This window comes from Notolabrus celidotus, chromosome 14 (assembly GCF_009762535.1).
Source record: "Notolabrus celidotus isolate fNotCel1 chromosome 14, fNotCel1.pri, whole genome shotgun sequence".
NCBI lineage: Eukaryota > Metazoa > Chordata > Actinopteri > Labriformes > Labridae > Notolabrus > Notolabrus celidotus.
In genome coordinates this window covers 22,607,226-22,626,182 of record NC_048285.1, presented here as the reverse complement: position 1 = coordinate 22,626,182, position 18,957 = coordinate 22,607,226, and the positions used below count along the sequence as shown (strand labels likewise).

General features: G+C 39.9%; 1 protein-coding gene across 2 annotated transcripts in view; it reads right to left on the bottom strand.

Annotated features, from left to right (window-relative positions):
* The window catches only part of esamb (endothelial cell adhesion molecule b), a 58,501-nt gene extending 40,582 nt beyond the window's left edge, over positions 1 to 17,919 (bottom strand). Inside the window, exon 1 of one of the 2 annotated variants that reach the window (XM_034700953.1) lies at positions 17,476 to 17,919. In XM_034700953.1, coding sequence (XP_034556844.1) covers positions 17,476 to 17,530 — 55 coding nt within the window. In that variant the 5' untranslated portion in view covers positions 17,531 to 17,919. Of the gene's footprint in view, positions 1 to 12,692; positions 12,780 to 17,475 lie in introns of those variants that run through there. The other variant, XM_034700954.1, reaches the window with a different exon arrangement.
* Between the last annotated feature and the right edge of the window lie 1,038 nt (positions 17,920 to 18,957).

Genomic DNA, 18,957 nt, shown 5'->3' with positions numbered 1-18,957 from the left:
TCAGTTTTGTCATCTCTGTTTTTAGCAGAAAATAAATAAATAAAAGTCACTGTACAACACCTGTCCAGCACAATTCAGATTGTAGGCGACACAGTTAGCAACTAGCTTGGAAACATAGTGAAGCAGATAGAGTCAGATTTCTCCTCAGGAGCTGGTGAAGACCAAAAACAGAGATAAAAGACGGTGCACACTGATTAAGTGTTTGCTTATACATTTTCTTTGACTCAATGCAATAACTGATTTGGTGAGAGGACGCTTTAATGTTTCTGGAGATTGCTGTAGGTTGTCATGTAGTAGAGCACTTTATTGTATTTATTGTATTTCAGCATGTTTTCATTCATTCTAAAGCTATTTTTATGAAGTTTTCAGGAGCTTCTGAAAATATAAAGATATTTAAGTATGCTTTGCAGTCATTAAGGTCAGTTCCCCACCACTAGCATCTAATTCTATTGGATGGAGATTTTATCTCTGATGGCTGAAGGCCCTCAGCAATGATTGAGTACATGCTCAGAATTTAACTTGGCCATCTGAACCCTTACACACTTCCTGGCAGTTTCTGTTGGGTCGAAGATGTCAGCAGCTGAACTACAAATCGAAATCAGAGTCAGTGACCTTCAAACACGAAATTAGATTTTTATACAATGGAGTTTTTACGGAGGCAGATTTTTCTCTGAATGTAAATCAGCTTTTCTGAAATATAAGACATTTACATGAAATTACCTGACAGCAGCCTAATTTTAATTTGTTCAGAATGGAAAATATTGAGGTGATAATCCGCTTACAAAGAGTAATTTCTGACAGTGGTAGAAAGTCTTATTTGTCATCATTTTTCTCAGCGTTCAGAATAAAAACTAATATTCTGTGGAAGACTTGATAGCAAGGAAAGTTTATGACTTCACCTCCCCATCTGAAATGAAGCATATTTGATGTCTGAGCTGTGCCAGTACAGGTGCCATGGTTACTGGGCTTATCAGGTGTGAGCAGGTTTCTTAGAAGCGGCTGTGTTCGCCTGATCAATTTAGAAAACCAACCAACCTTTGGGCTGGAAATAGAAATGAGAAAATTTCCCACCTGAAAAAAAAATGACATAACGTTCAACCCAGCGTATAGATCCTAATTCATGTGACTTAGTGCATGACTGTCTGCTGCTACTTTGCTGAAGAAGATACAAGGGAGGCTTCATAAAGCAGGTCATGTGTTTCACACATGTTTGGCTAATGGAATTTCAGGGTTGTGCAATATGATAGAACTTTAAAACCCTTTTTTTGTCCATACAACGTATTCCACTTGGGCTCTAAAACTGATGATTCAAACAGCTTTTTCTGCCCAGTTACTGTGTAAGCAAAAATCTCAATGTTGTTTCAGATAATGCTGGAGAAAAAGGGCACCATGTGGAGTTAAAACCATGTACAGTATGCATATGTATGTGGGTATTTTCCCCCAGGGACAACTGATATAAATGTGCTGTGTGGTGCCCACAATAAATAAACTTATCAACCAAGCAAAACAGAGCTCTGTTTGAATAAACAACCTGTATTTATACCCTGGGTCTGTTTTTCCCCAATGGACACAAAGAAAGGTATTTCAGTGTTATTGGAAAAATGTTACAATACAACTGCGGATGTTTAGAAAGGTAATATTGGAATAACCAAGTAATTTGAAGTTCTGCAGAATTCTACATTATGAAAATAGATAGGCTGCAGTAACATTTTTATCACCTTGCTGAGTGAAATTCTTGATTCTGATCGGTCAAACCCCTTCGCAACGGTAGTAAATTCTCAATACCAAAATCGACCAAGTCTTAACAAATCCACCTGCATACAATTTCCCCACTGGCAAAAATTTCAGTTTCCATCTCATGCTGCTCTCAGGAGTCGGAAAATACTTATAGTTACTGAGCACAACTGTGAGAGCAGCCTGTGGAGATACTTGGCCCAAACTATCACTGATAGGGAAAAGTGGAGCAACATCCCATCCTGCGATCCAGGCACCGGCAGCAGAGCTGGTGAGTGTATCTCTAAATTGCAGATCGCTACCAAAACTTAAACCATAAGAAGCAGTGTAGTGATAATAGCAACACTGTTAAAAGTTGTGACATTTGCCTCATTCGTATTTGAAGGTGTGTAAGCTGCTGATTTGAATTTCAAGGGTAATTAAGTTCCTACATCTTTAAAAAAATCTGTTCCTTTGGCTGCATAACTACAGACGCTGCACCAGATCTACCGTCTCTCTGGTGTACATTCTTCCTGGAAGTTTCCAGGATGTGAACAACTTCTGCTTGTTATGAGTTTCCAGCAGAGTGAACGCTGTAGAGTGTGATGCTGCCCACAGAGACAAGGTGGATGCCGTGCAGTGCTTCAGCGTTTCCCATCAGAAATGTCCGTACATTTGATTCACAAATTATCAGAGGTCCCCTGGTAAAACGAATCCTGTGTGAATAGGCCTTTAGTCATATATTTTCCATTAATGTTGTATTTCACATATATATTTCACAACAAATTATTAAATACAGATCAAGATATCTGATTTTTTTTCACATTCCTATTTTTAGATAAATGTGTAAGACGATTTGATGAACAGCTTCCTGGAAAGAGAGATACATACTGTGGTCATAATAATACAAATTAAGTTAATGTATCTTTTCTACCCTTTTTAAAAGAAATTAATAAACAGACCATTAATGTAGGAGGAGTAGAAACTCTCAGTTTCAGTGAGGACATGAGAAATAGCTGAAGTGTGAAAGGCAATTTAACTGAACTTTTATTAAATCTAAAAAACTGTAAATCAGTAGATAAAAGAAACTTGATACAAAGTGCAAATCCTTCTTCATATCTGCTTCACATTGGAAGTCTAACACAGCAGCCTCTGAGTGTTTTTTGTGTTATGATCTTGTAAACATGTATAACAGTAATCTAAGGTATTTTCCTCTCTTAGGGGGGAAATTAAGGGACATGAATTTTTTAAAATCTTGTCAGAGCACAAAGCAAAACAAGCTCCAATGTTGTCCTACTCTGTGACTCTCCTGGACAGAGATACAGTCAGTGCAGAGAAGCTAAGAGTCCTGATGTTTCTGAGCAGGAATTTCTCCTCTCAAATCTCCTCATCAGACTAATAACATGTGTGGAGGCTTGCAGACTGGAGCATCACTTCATGTGATGCTAAGGTCATTACTCTGCCCGCCTTCAGTTCTCAGTGATCCCAAAGAGCCAATTATTCCCCAGTTTGACAGATCACTGAGATTATAAAATACAGTCTGGTCTTGTATTCTGCTTGGTAGGTTGTTTCTATTTTGAGGGTCAACACCCCCGAGGTTTTAATTCTAATGGCAATTGCTTTACCACCAGAGGGACCGAACAGGGTGAAAATTTGATCCACAAACTAAATTGATGTCACAGCTATAATAAACTCTTGAGGGTAGGAAAACAGCGCTGGGATTTATGGAAATGACAAAGAATAATGTCAGAGGATTTGATGTTACATACTGTACATGGTAAGCTGGAGATATAAGGCTAAGAAAATTGGAACCATAACATTTTAATCTTATTCTTATGTCAAAATTTCATGGGAACTCATCTCAATGCTGTTTGGTATAGAAGCCCGTCTTTGTAAATACGAAGGCAAATAGATTCTGTTTGTCATAATGAAAATCACAGTAATGAGGAAGTCTCTCAAGACAATGACAAATAACTTTAAAACACAATGAGAAACTCTTCCAAAATAATGACTTTGTATCCCAATAATAGTAAAGATTATTATTTTGAGAAATGTTCTTATAATTTTGAGATAAGAATTCATTACAGTTTGGCACGTACTCATTCATTTGACATATTTATTAATTACTCAATTTTAAGAAAATGTAACATTTCCTGACATACTCATGATTACTTTTAAATGCTAAGACTTTACTGTGCTAAGGTTTTTATTAATTTGAGACATTCAGTGATATTTAATCATTAATTTTGACAAGCTAAATGATCATTCCTAGCTAATCCAGCTATTACTTTCAAGAACAAATTTAACATTATGGGATTAAATTAAAAGTTTTGTTTTTTTAAATCGCCTTTGTACATATGTGCTTCCATACATCAGACATTAGTCAGCATATAGGTTCCCCTGGAGAAAAATAAAAGACATTATCCTACATTATTTGTATTGGCGAAGGACCCTGAATGCAGCTATGCATTTAATACTTATCATCATATGTCCCTTTGATTCACAAATCTCAACCTCATGACAGTAAAAAATCCTGGGAGCCCCAAAGTTATTAGTATTTGACCCCTGGGGACCATGAATGTCTGAACAAAATTTCATAACGTCTTTTCATTTTCTTGAGATATTTAAATCTGAATCAAAGCGTTCGATAGATCAAATGTAATTTTGCATTATATATTCAAAACCCCTTTAGCTTGTTCGTATGTTACCTATAAAACTAAAGCACACGGTGTATGATTCTTTCTATTATTGATCTTGCTATTCAGTAAAGAAATAAAAAGGCAAGCTTTCCTCGAGGAGTGCACTACATGAGAGTAACATTACTGCGTAATGCAGTTTTAATCTGTAAGGGGGAATAACTGCAGCCTGTCAGCCTGAGTTGCTTCAACGGCAGGATTGACATGAAGGACCTTCTTTAGCCTCCCATAACCACGCCTGAAGCCTGTAAGGCCAGGTTACACCTCAGATGACAGCATTAATCTGGCTGCAAAAACCCTCCCCTCCATCTGGTGAGACGGTCGAGCAACAGGAGAAAGGAGCAGGGACGCCTCTCACTCCTCAATGAATACTAATCTCCCCTCTCTGCTCCGACCACACAATCCTGCCTCAAAACACACCACTTCTATCCTTTCACAGGGCTATCAACCACCATTTTAAAACTAACCTATCACTACAACGGCACGGCAGAAAACCCATCCAACCCAATGACACCACAGGAAAAAAAATCCCATCCCCTTATTGCTTTACTATGAGAGCCTAGCAGGACTATAATCTTCCAGCGTCTTAGTGCGAAACTCATCTGCTGCCACCAGACAGCCCAGTTCCTACCTGCACTACAAAGTCAAAAGAAGAAAGCCATTTTTTTCACACACCAGCAGTTTTCACGCATTTTACCCTTGAAAATCAATCTTCCTTTTGGAATAAAAGCAAACATTTCAAAATGCTGATGAAACAGCAAGAGCCAAGAGTAAAAACCTCTTGTAATCACACTTTTGTCGCTGCTTTTCAGCTATAAGAGCGGCATAATTGTGATGAATTGCAGAAAATGCCTAAGAATTAATTTCAGCAGGCTAACACCGCTCCCTCGCGCCACGAACAGCAGCTTTAATAGGATTTCTTTGTCTCAAACCCCAAGATAAATGCCTCTTGGCAAATCAAATGTCACTGGAGACGATTGTTAGCGCATTGTATTGTGTATGCATGTGTCTAAAAGCCTTATGTCTGAAGTTCACAAGCTGGTTTCAAACCGAGAGCAAAGGTCTCATTTAAAGAGGGATCGTTCCTCATTAGTGTGTGCCATTTTTCCCAGGGTGCACCTGGTCCAAATGATCACCATACTCGCCCACGCCCGGGGTTTAAATGACACACTCCTCTGAGATGCATCATTTATGGTCTACGATCAGCAGGGGAACAGACGCTTAGCGCAAATGCAACATAGCTCATTTAGATGCTTTGCAGAACGTTACTGATTCAGAGGCTAAACGCAAAAGTATGACTAAAACGCAAAAAGGAGAATATAATTGGCTGAGTGGGAAGACTGAAATGTGCTCTGATGTTCTTGTCCCCATGGTGGACAAAGCGGACTGGTCACCAGTGGTCACATCATTAGCTGGAGGAAGACAGAACATGAGTTCAAGAGGTGACGACAGGTGAAGCATTAATGTCAAGCAGCAGCACCATGAGCTTTACCATACTTTAACTGCAGCCTGTGTTTAACTATGTCCAAAGTTGCAGCAGGTTTGAATCTGGATTTAATCAACTGAAAAAACAGAATACACAGCGCCTCCTCGTCTCCTACACACCTCTGTATTACTGCAGATGCTCATCCTCTTCCTGCTGTGTGGGTGCTTCCGGTTTCCTCCCACATACAGGTTAACTGGTGGCTCTAAACTGCTCGTAGGTGTGAATGAGACTATAATTGGGTCGCCACTCTTTATGTGGCCTTCCTGTGATTGACTGGTGGCCTGTCCAGGCTGCATCCCATCTCTTGCTCAGTGCATGGAGAGGCTGGGGAAGCTAATGGAACAGTGTGACTCATTGGGTCACAGCTGATGTCCTGCCTCTCGTAAAATATTGTCACATCAAATATAACAAATAGAAATATCGAATTTTTAAAAAACATAATATGTAGACTGATAACAACTGAGATACTTTAAATCAATACACAAATACACTGAGTCTTTCATGTTTCAAGTTAATTCATAGGTCTGTATTTGAGTAAAATTAACATTTTTGCTTTAACATTTCTCCCAATTTCCCAACTTTCAAAGAAAATATTCTCATTTCATTCTTTCATTCGCAGAAAATGCCAACTGGTTAAGACAACAAAGGATGTCTTGTTTTTCAGACAGTGAATGATGCAAAACAAAAACAGGCTCATATTCATTCTTTACTCACAGAATGTATTAACATAGGCTGCGTTCACAAATCTTACAGCTTACATGCTTTCACGTTGCTGTTGCACACTGTTGCGTCTGCCACCCTTGACACGCAGCTCGGCTTTGTATGATGACCTGTCAGGTCGTCAGCACGTCAGTACCTCATTGATTAGAAAGAGGTGTGCCTGTGTTGAAATTGAGCAGATGCCTTGCATGCAGAGATGCTGATTTTTGAGGAAAAAAAAGTGGCATGTGAATTATTTCTTGAGCTGTAGATCTGATTTCTGCAGACATCAATGTTCAGCTAGAAAATTCACAATGTACACATGATATCAGTGTATAGTATTTGGAAAAGGATAGCTGTCAAGCAATATTTGAGGTTTGCACTCTCTAAAGCTGAGTGATGCTTTTGCAATGTGCATCATTTTTGGCCAGCACTGTTATGCAATTAAGGGATTAATCTAATTTATAATAATCCATTCAGTTAATTATTACAGTTATTCTATTCCCTTTGTAATTACACTTTATTTTCTAGCTGACACAAGTGTGAGATGTGTTCATTCAAAAACTCATTTTTAAGCTGACCACCCTCAGCCCCTCCACTCCTCCCCAGCACACACACCCACCTCTGCTTCCTGATCACAGCTGTTCGTTGCACCACCTCTCCTGCCTCTGCCTATTTGTGTCTCCTGTATCTGTTGGCGATGTTAACTGTCTTCATCAGCAATGTGTTTTTATTAAGTCCCAAATGTTACATTTTTTGCCTTGCTATTCAGTGTAAAAGAGGATTGTTAGTATTAATCGTAAAGGACGTGGTACAGAATGAAACTGGCAGCTTTAACAAACCTTTTAAACAGCAAAACAAGTAGCTTTATGTTAAGGCCACAAAGCAGCTAATATAATTACAGGAGGGAGTTACCAGAGGACATCTTTGCATGCATGTGCGTGTGTGTGTGTGTTTCTCTGCAAAGCATGTGTGCAGGTCGTACTCGCAACAAGTATGTGTGGGTAGAGAGAGAGGGAAGGCTGTCCACTTATTCATCTATCATGTAGCACAATGTCTTCTGGGAGTTGAGATGTGCTGTGTTTCCATCATATTTCCAAAGCTGTTGTGGACGGCAGTATCACAGTGATGTGTGATGTCGGAGTGTTATTCACCTGCGTTAGCTTTTATGCATGTTTTTTTTTTTTTCTGTGATGAATCAATGTGTTATTTTGACTGCCCTGCTTTTAGAAGAATTATTTTCTTTTAGTTTGAAAATAAATAATAAAAAATAAAAAAAAGTTTTTAACAATATGAATTAAGGTGGTGATGCTCTGTCATGAGCGCTTACATATTTTTCATACAGTCAGAGCTTTTAAAGTTCTGAATTATTGCTCCCAGAATAAGCATGACGACGAGTGTTATTGGATTGTTAAAGTGTGCTGTGGATGGCAAACTGCTAAGTTCAAAACATCAAAGTGAGACATTTAGCGGAAGAAATGCTGATTGGTTTTGGCGGACATAATGGCTAACAACGTGTGCTATATTTTTCTGTCTGAAGTGGGGGGAAACATCCATTTAATGTGCATCAGCTGAAATATAATTACATTACCTTTAGAGCAGATGAGAGAGAAAAAAACAAGCTGCTGACTGATCAAAAAGGAGGAATCACATTATTTTTTTGTTGTATTAATGAGAAGGAGGCAGAAGGATGAGAGAGACAGTCCCAAGTACTGTGTCGGTGTTAACTTAGTCACAAATCCTTCAAAGATCAGTCAGCACATGCACATTGTTCTGATCTGTTGCCTCAAAGTCACAGCAGCTCGATGAGACCGCACGCAAAGCTCCAATCAGCACCTGTCACCCTCTACGTCTGCTACCATCACTGAATGCAGAGTGAAGTCGGACATGCAGCAGCTGGTGTGTGCAGGAACATAAAAAATCCGAGCACCGCTGTCCTCTTTATTGTGTATCCAACGCAAGCCAATTAATTTGACCTAGTTTTACATGAGAGAGTCTTTTAGGTAACACTTTCTTTTTCTGTTTCCAATCAGTGTGTGTTCCCTCTGCAGGGGTCTTCAGTGGCACATTATGTGGACTGTGGTCAATTAGGTTCCCTTGTTGAACACCCACACAAAGGTACGCATCTGCTAACAAATGTAGCCGCTCAAGAAGATGGCGACAAATCACCAGACTGAGTCACAGAGGATAAATTCAGCTCAGTAAAGTGACTCAGAGAATCAGAGAATCAGAGGTTCAGGTTGTTTTTTTTGCAGCAGACTGTGCAGCACAAGAAAGAGTGTTACCTCGTAGGCGGCGAGATATTTGTGCTTTCTCTGCGAAATAATTCTAGTATCCATTTTCTGAAGTTTTTAGACTTGAAAAGAAAATGTTTGACCAACTTTTCGGTTTTAAAATGGAAGTAAAAAATAACTTTGGAGGTATCGGAGAGACAGATAGAAAGAGAGAAAGAGAGAGAGAGGCTCAGCTGAAGTCCAGTCTCATATTATATGCAGATGTGCCACATCTGATACATTTCTATATCGCTAAGAAACCAGTTGAGCCATTGTAACTGCTTGTTCTTCACTCAGATTACATTAATCCCTTTGGAATATAGCTTCTCCCTTCCATCGTGTTTTACAAAAATCTGGTGAGTACCCTTTTAATAATCTGCTGAAACACAAAGCACACCAATCACATCCCTGAGGTTATAAACAATAAGATTTGATAAGAGCAAAGCACAAATGTAAGTAATAAGTTAATGGCGAGAAAAAATCCTAAAGAAAGTGAAATATTAATTATATGGTGTTATGATACAAAAGATCAATACACTGGCATGAAATCTTGTCTTTTGGTAGTTTTCTTTTTTGAAATACGGCACTCTGAACAGATTTCCTTCCAATCTGACTCACAGTGCCACTACTTCATGACTCCTCACAGTGGCAGGAATGAAAAGAATGAGAGTAACATGAACAGAAGTTAATTGGCTGAGGAATAAGTTGACAATGAGATATGAAAAGAGGACGACGCTGGATGTTGAACAGCAGTGAAAAGAAGCAAGCTCCTTCCTAAACCAAAAAGTAAAAAGAAAGAAAAAAGCTATACCAGCTCTTCACAGCGAATACAACCGTAGCTGTTACAGGTTGTCATGCAGGTTAGCACAATAACATGCCTTTTTTAGAAGGAAATGTGTATTTGTTAAACTAGTTTTAACAGTGAAAACAAATAAATCAGTATAGTACAGTATCAAAACCAGTGCAGTAGAAAAGGCACTGCCAAAACTTCCAAAGAATAGGAGAAGTAAAAAGTTATCTATGGAGAGCTGTCACTTTCATGATAACAGGCTACAGTAAGGTCATGTAAACAGCTGATACTGTTTTCCAGACGTGGGAATGGTATTGAAAAAAGGCACATATCTATAGTGGGGAAAAATTCAAGATATATGTTCCCAACTGCAATAGATGGTGATTGACCCTGTTGGAGATAAAGCTGAAAATTCATGATTCTGTAAGATGAGAGTGCTGCTTCAGTAAACTTGTCTCTGTCTTTATGGCATCATCAGAAGAACATGGGAATGATGACACTTTTACAGTGCTCACATATTGTTTGTGTCTTTTACTACATTTGGTAATTCATACACAGTCAGAAAGTAATATCATTTTTGTGGGCCATGGATCATACTTTAATGTAATGTATCGTATCATTTCGTATCGTATTGTATCGTATCGCATGGTATGGTATCCAAAACTATCGTCTGTTCTTTTGTGTTTGCCTCTGCTTGAACTGTTGCTCTCCACCAGAGGATTTCACCAACACAAAAAACCATCAGCAAAAAATATAATTCTACAATACAATCTATTCTGACAGATCCATGAGGCAAGGGACCTTTGTCTGTAGTCCTAAATGAAAGCAACATTCAAAGGTCTAGTGTCCAATAAAAAATATTGTAAAATATATGAAATATTCAAAGCAGGATGATCAAATTCAAGTGCAAGACAATGAGGGAAACTTTCTTTCTTTAAACATGACTGGGAATGCAAAACAGCCCTTGTTCACATCACCAAAGAAGCACAAAGAGAAGGAGAGCAAAGCAGCACTGAGCTTAGAAATCACGTTATTTTTTTTCCCTTTTCAAAAAGATGAGGAAGTCCACATTGTTTGGGGAGGGAGTAAGCCTCTTTGCAGTCACTGTCCCCTGCTGCACATAACTCCGTCTTGCTCTGAACTGAGGTGCCAAGCACTGCAAAGAAGTGTCTTTGCCTAATGCCAAAGTGAGGGTATTCAATAACTTGCTTTTCCCCCATGCCAAAGGATCACCAGCCACTGGAGTAGAGCTCACTGTCTTGTAGGTTGCCACCTCTTCTGACGGTGTTGGCAAAAATCTTGCCTGTGTCCTCCAAAGTGTCTTCTTGAAAAGACTTGCTTTTTTTGTAGATGAGAACCCTCAATGTCTGCTCCAAATTCACTCAGTCTTATACTTGTGTTTCTAATTTCGTCAGTGCCTAAAATCCCAGTAGTGAGACCAAAGTTTGTCCCTCAGTGCCAGACATGTTCCAGGTGAGATAGGGACTTACACAAAGGATGCAATCAAGAAGGTCTACACAGGTAGTCCTGTTGATTATTGGGGTCATTTTATTGGGGGTTCAGGTCCTCTCCAATGGCAGCCTAGGAACCTGTCATGATTATGTATCTTCTGCAGTTTAGAGTATTGGTTGATAACAACTGATTGGATAAAACGCAGCAGTTTCAGCGCACCTTAGGTCATCAGCAACAGAAAAAGTTAAGTTCTGTCTTCTTGTGACATTCTGCATTAGTTAGCGTAGACTTCCTTGTTTCTTGCTTGGTCCTTACACATGAGCAAAAGTTATGCTTTGGAGTAAATGGGAAACCAGCCTCTTTCCTGATGGGGTTGCTCAGCCAGTTCTTCGGATCCTGCTTAAGGATGCTAATTTCAGCCCATGTTAAAGCAACCCATCTTTGGCGATGGTCCAGTTTTGAAACACTGTATTTACTTTCTTCTTGGCATTATCCAAGCATTCAATCAAGAACGTTGGGAAAGATCTATACATGAGCTGCAATGACCCTTTCAAATTCAAGGGCAGACACAAAGACAGGCTTCTGAAATCATTCAAAAATGTGGCCTGTCATTTCAAACTTGATTTTTGACATAGTGACAGCCTCGATCTTTGGCGACTCTGCTAATGCTATTGAGCCACTCTGCTGCTACTCTTTTCTGTACCTGTGCCAGATTTTTTGCTTGAGAGGCTTACAGAGATCATGCAGCGCCATTCCTCATATCTCCCACCCCTCTGTAGTGGTGTGGCGAGCGGTCATGGTCATGTAATATTTTGCGGCTAGAGGTCAACTTCTTTGCGTTGGGGTCAACAGAGGATAGCGTAGATAATTCATAGTCAATGTTGATCTCAGCCTTTCATAAAAAACCTTGCACTACCAACTGAAGGAGATGTGCAGGGGGATTTTGCCGTGTGGCTCAAGCAATTTAATCATATTTTTAAACCCTTTGTTTTCCAGACAGGAGTATGTCCTGGTGTTTGCAGTGACAAACATCCCCACAGATTTGGTATTAGCTTTAGCCCTGTCAAATCCTGCATGAAGGGCCAGTAAGACGCTGTTGTTGCAGTCTTACCCCTTGGCACACATCACTGACACACCAGGGTTGTTGTACTTCAAGATGATGACCATGTTTGATGTGTTGCCTTTGTGATTGCTTATCGATACTACGATATATCGCAACATTTCGTCTTGCCATACGTTATCGTTACACTGGCGCCAAATATCGCGATATTTAAACAATAAACATACAGCCGTTCTAAACAGATTCTCTAACAAAAGCCTGCTACAGTTTTGATTTACAGAGTCACTACTTCAAGCCTCCACATGATGGCGCTTAGCATGAATAGTGGGTGCTGCGGTAGAGTACTCTTTGAAAGGAAATAAAAAGAAGAAGAAAAAGAAAATGGTGCAAGGCGGAGGATTAGCAGCAGAGAAAAACACCGGAAAGATACACCGTCAAATTTCAGATCTAAAGTCTGGGCCTACTCCGGCTTTTACTATACAGACAATGGAATCACACTTGATAAAGAGTTTGCAGAGCTTACCGTGGAGGAGAGGATGGTTCACGACGCTAATGCTAACGTTTCTGTAAGCCAACTGTCCTACAGCTGGCAAAGTGCCACTTTGCAAACTGCTCCATAAACGAAAGTGAAAGTTAAAAAGTGCAGTCGCAGCAGTGAACTCTAAGTGACCCAGAAACATGCTGTCTGCGTGTCGTTGGCACGGAGACAAGTCGCGGTATACACGTGCTGACCCGACCAAAACATATAGTGAAGGAATAACAGTATGAGGGCCACAAATAGGCGGCCGGCGGGCCGGATGCAGCCCGGGGGCGCCTGTTGAGGGCCTCTGATAGATACAAAGTATCTACTGCACATATGGTCTAAGCAAGCGGCAAACTCCGGTCTCAAACGATGAAGCCAATGCGGAAGTGCTATAAACTGCAATACATCGAAAATCCACTTGAGGCTGGCTGCAGAAACACCGGAAACCACATAGATATGAATTGGAAAAAGACAATCTTTGCAGCATTAATAAACATGTTTACAGCCTGGTTCAAAAAACGGCTTGGCCCTACAAAGCTAATCTCTCTAATGGCACACACTGTACGGGGGGTGAATTAACGTGACGGTTAAGAAGATATTAAGATTACGAGTTTTGCCCAAATAAGGACATGACTGACGTGACTCCCGGTCGGGAACACACAGCCATTGGCTAAGAGGCTCACACTACGTCACACTCTGCCTAGTTGAGTTCCGCATTACCAATAGGGCTGCTGCCGTCGATTTGCTTCAAAACAGCTCTCAGGAACAGATGGGTGACGTCACGGATACTACGTCCATATTTTATACAGTCTATGGGTCTAAGGCTTGACTTTGACCATATGTGCTGAAGATACTTTGTTTTACTCTGCTGTCATTAATGTGAAATTGATTGACAATGTTTTGTAATTTCTGTGAAATGGATTCAGTGCAGTCAATACATTCTGAATTTCTACAGTGACACAGGTATCGTGATGTATCGTGGATGATATTTCTTGCAATATATCGATTATCGCAGAATCGCAGTATCGTGATAGTATCGTTATCGTGGGCAAAATATCGGGATAATATCGTATCGCCAGGGACCTGGTGACAACCAGCCCTAGTTCTGAAGAGGCTTCTTTCCTTTATGTTTCAATGGAAATTTAAATTTAGACTAACCAACTAGTCTTAAGATAGAAAACAGTCAAAATTGTCACAAATATGTTCAACTCTTGCATGAAATCACAAAGTCTGTGAGTAAACCAGATCAAATTGGTTTGCCAAATGTGCCTATCAATAGCAGAGTTAGCCCCACTAGCCTTTGGTCCTCCTTGGAGGTTAACATCCATGTGCTGGCTCCAGTCAAGTGGTCACATACCAGTTTAACCATACTCAGTCAACAAATAACTTTATGCCAAACTGCGTTGCAATATGAGATGCCATCTGACATGTACTAGTTTACATCCGGGTAAAACTGTTGTAGCAGAAGCCATCAACTGGAGGTACAACCCTAGCTAGTGCCAGCCTACAATTATAAAAATAATGCTTTTAACTGACCAGTTATTCAGGTGGTGACATTACATCATTTAGTCGACTTAACGCGCATAACCTCAATTCAGTAATATGTTTGTCCTCCAACTTTCTTTCATTATCATTTCATTTTTCAGGGACACCAAAGTGCTCTCATACTGTACTAAAATTATGCAAGAGGCTTTTGGGCTCTACAGTTCCAATTCCAACCAGGACTGTCAGTTTTCAAACTCAACATCCCTTCTAGATTTGGGATTTATACCCCCTTTTCAGTGAACCCACAATGGCTCTTTTTTGCACAATCAACCCATCATTGCACTTCATGGTAAAACACAACATGCATCGTCTCTTTTCAAGGCCACTGCTTTAAGATTACAGGAATCATATCTCAAAAAGTAACAGCAGTAGTTTAACTGTATTTCACCCTACGATGGTTAAATTTTGCGGTTCACATAATGCCAAACCGTGGGAGGTGATATGCACCAATCAGATCACGGATCAGCTACGTCCCTCTACATGGCTGTACAAAAACACACTTTTTAGTTCACATTAGATCAAACTAGATTTTCGGTGGCAGCCCTGTTACACACTGTTAGCAATGTTTACTCAATGTTTAGCAGCAACAAATGGGCCATTTTTACGAAGACAGAGTAAACTTGCCGCTGAAGATCACCAGAAGGGCCACAAAACTCAGCAAACCAGAGGACTCTCAGATGAGGTGGCTTCATCAGGCAAAGAAATAACTGTTATTTTTACACATGTATGCTTTTTGATATCTAGAGTCGCAAACTCAGCTGAGACTTCATTCACTGCTTCACTCTTTGACTTGCTTTCTGCCACACATCTTTCAGATCTCTCACTGACTGAGACCCTTTCTTGTCACTCTTTGGTGAAGCTGAAAGCTGCCAAAGGGAGGCTTTACCCTGATAGTTGCATTCAGCACCCAGCTGGAAATGCTTTTTGTTTCAATGCTTGACTCTGATCAGCTGATTTCTTGTTTAGTTAATAGTCGGTACATGATCAGAATTACCCTGAGCTTTGAGTTATTTGGTGAAAAGGGATATAGCTGGCTCAACATGGGCTTACACCGGAGCCAAGAGAGGCCCCATCTCATTACAAACCAGCTGTCACTGAACACAATCATCTGAGGACATGACAATATTTTAATAGCCCTCCCAGAAAGAAAGGCATTTTTACAGGAGGGGGCTGGCATGTTCACCTTACTGTGCATTCAGACTGCAGCAAGCAAAGTCACCCCTTCACTGTCCTCAGGCCAGTTTGAGATATCTGATGAACAGCAGCAGAACGTCACAGTGGATGGTGCAAATAGAACATGATTTATTGCTGTCAGCGCTAATGAAACTCTGGAAAGTGTTCAGCATCTGTCCCAGATCGTAAATAATGAAAGGATCCTGAATGGAACTAAGTATTCAGAGATTTATTAGTAGCCAATTAGCAACGGGTCTTCTCATGTAAAGCCAGCGAGCTGCTCTGTGTCTTCAGTACCAGTTTGCAGTTCTATGCTGCAGCCTCTCAATTCACTAATTATAAAGTTTCTGACAGGCTGGATTGGGGTTCCTTTCTTTGGGAAGCTTAGCCGCTGTCAGAAATGTGAGAAGAAATCCATCATGGAAATTAAGAGATCCGTTCGATCAGAGGAACAGAGAGCGACTGAAGTTGCTTGCCGGTGAGCCGCAAACTGAATTCATTCATTTGTTTCATTCCATTGAGCAGCCACACCAAATCCAAGACTAGCTCATGTAGTCACGCCACACTGTTTCCATGCAGAAGCTCCCCGAAAAACACACAATTTTTAAGCCAGCTGTCCTCTGCATTGTTAAAATACAACGTGTATTCTTTCTCAGTCCTTTCAGCATTCAAAAGAAAACTGAAGATGGATCTAATGTCACATTTTTGTCTTCTCCAGCGGTGCTCCACAGCCAACCCAAGTTTGAACCAAACAAATCTTGACATAAAAGACACAAGCTGTAACAATCTCTGATTTCAACACTGGAAGAAAGCGAACATCTGGTAAGAAATGATGCTGCAGCGAAGTTGACAGGAACAAGAGTGGCCAAGTCAGAAGAGCCTAAAGGGCTTCTTTGAGTAGAGTCTGAAAGATGCAGCATATGCACTGATATAAAGAGGCAAATTAATACGATTTAACGCATCATGTCAAGATTCATGGGTTTGTTTGTGATTATGTGAAGTAATAGCATCCAGATGGAAAACTACTCTCAGTTTTGGCTGCAAATGAAATGCTCACAGTTCAAAGTGGTGATTAAAAGACAAAATGACAAAAACTCTCTTTATATCTGAATATTGTTCACTGAAAACCATGCAAAACATCTGAAAAGTAGTCTTTAATTTTGACAAACCTGTGGATATGTGTGCCGCTATTGATGTTCTAAATGCACAAGTGAAAAACTAATGCTTGGCCCAGACTATTATGGTCTTTTATGTGATATGACCCACATCTGAAATGTGGGACTTTCAAAAGAAAGGACATATTTTTCCTTCAGGTAGCCTTTAAGTTATTTTTAACCTCACAAGGGAAAATAACCATCTAAAAAAGGAGGGAAAAAAGCAACATTTGTCTTCCTTAAAATTCATTCCAAAGCATTCAACCATGCAACAACATTATGCCCTCTTAAGACTAGGAGTGCTCTGCTCTGTGCTTAAAAGGGGACCTCTGGTTTGAAAAAAGACGAGCAGCAGCAGCCAAAGAAATAAAAATTACATTTTTTATGAATTGTCACACGCTTGTTCTTGCATTTGAAATTCAGAATTGAAGGAAAATCTTGAAATACTGTTTTTCAAAGACTGAGCTAATTTCTGCTTATTATTGCCAAACAGATGAGTCTGAGAGGAGCATGTTAACACTTATACAGGGTGTAGGCTCTAAGGTATCAAAGGTCACACACAGTATTTTATTTCTTGATTTTTTTCAAACTTGGCCTTAATTCATCATATTCATCATCACATTAGCTCCCAGGAATGGAATGAGTAATATAGTCGAGAAAATGTGCTTTTTTTTTTTACATATGATTGAAAATGAGCTTTTAAAGACAGAAAAGGAGTTAAAAGTTAAGGTGATGTTTGACCTTTCAGTACAAAGCACATCTCTCCTTATGAGGTCTTTAAATTATTATAAAGTATTATATTGAAGTATTTATCACTTTCTCTAATGCTTACAAACTGCCTCTGAACTCTTCTTTTATCCACTTACGGAAGCACGCCACTTAATGCCCTTCTCGTGCATTAATTAGCTTACCTTGAGAGATCCACATTAACATCAGCACGGCTCGAAGTCTTGTCCTTATCTCCATTGCGCAACATCCACCGGCAGACAGGTGCGTCTCTAAAGTTGACAACAAACACCTTCTTCTTCGCTCCTCGACTGCTTCTTAAGACTCTTCAGGTAGCAATTAACAGACACGAGCGGGGAAACGTCTGTGCACAGAGCCCCTTCTCCTCTTCCCATCCCGCCTACGACCAGAGGCTGACATCGCAGAGAGCACCGCGCGCCTTTACTTTACTAACCACATGAAGCGACAGAAACACAAAATAAATGCATTCAGGTTTTACTGTCTGAGTTTGAATCCAACCTACTTCTCTTGCTCTGCCGTGTGAGTGTGTGTCGCTGCTGCTCGTCCAGCTCGCACAGTAAGAGTACAGTCAGCTGGAGGAGCTTATTTACCTGACCGAGCTGCTCGGTGACGCCCCCTGGCAACAAATCCCCAACTGCAGCTCATCAATAAGCATCTGACCTTTGTTAGGCGGATTATCAGTCAACATGAAGATCTTTCACTACAAGATGACAGAGTCCTTTTATTATAACATTTAGCTGTTTTAGGCATCATAACGTCATTTTTGTTTTTACATATCTTTCTTATTTCTTTGACAGTTTGTTTTTCTTCAGTGCTTGCTTTTTGTGGCGGTTTTATAGACAGACATACCCAATATATATGATCTTTATTTAAACTCAAAAATCATTGAGAGCAAGCCCCTTATTTACAATGATGACGAGCATATAAAAGAAACATTAAAATGCATGACAAGAAAATAAAAGATATAACCCTAAAAGAATGATGATCAGTTAAAAACAGACAACAATTAAAAGTAATGTTACACCATTGAAAAATAATGTTACACAAAGTCAGTGAAAACAGGTGCAATCAGAGGTTAATTTTTTAAAACTAATGATTTAAAAGTATTAAAAGAAACCAGTGCATTTATTTTTAAAGTGCTTTGCAGGGAGTTCCATGCAGATGGTGCAAATACACAAAAGGCAGATTTTCCCAGCTCAGAATTAACTCCGGGAACCTGGAGAGTGAGCCAACCAGTTGATCTGGTATGTTTTGCTCCAGAGGACCAAACTAGCATCGAAGATAAATATGACGGTAGCATCCCAGTAAGTTCTTTATAAATAAACAGGTAAAAATGCAAATCATGTCTTTCTGCCAGAGAAGACCATCCTACCTTTTGGTAAAGTATGGAATGATGAGTGCTGTAACTATCACCAGTAATAAAATGCAGGGCAGAGTGAAATACAGCATCAAGTGGCTCAATACCAGCTTGTTATCTGCACACAGTAAAAGCCAGCATCTGTAATGGTATGGGGATGTATAAGTGTCCATGGCATGTGATGCTTACACATCTGGGAAGGCTCCATTAATGCTGAAGAAAATATACAGGTTTTAGTGCAATGCATGCTGCCATCCAGACAATGCCTTTGTCAGGGAAGACCTTGCAT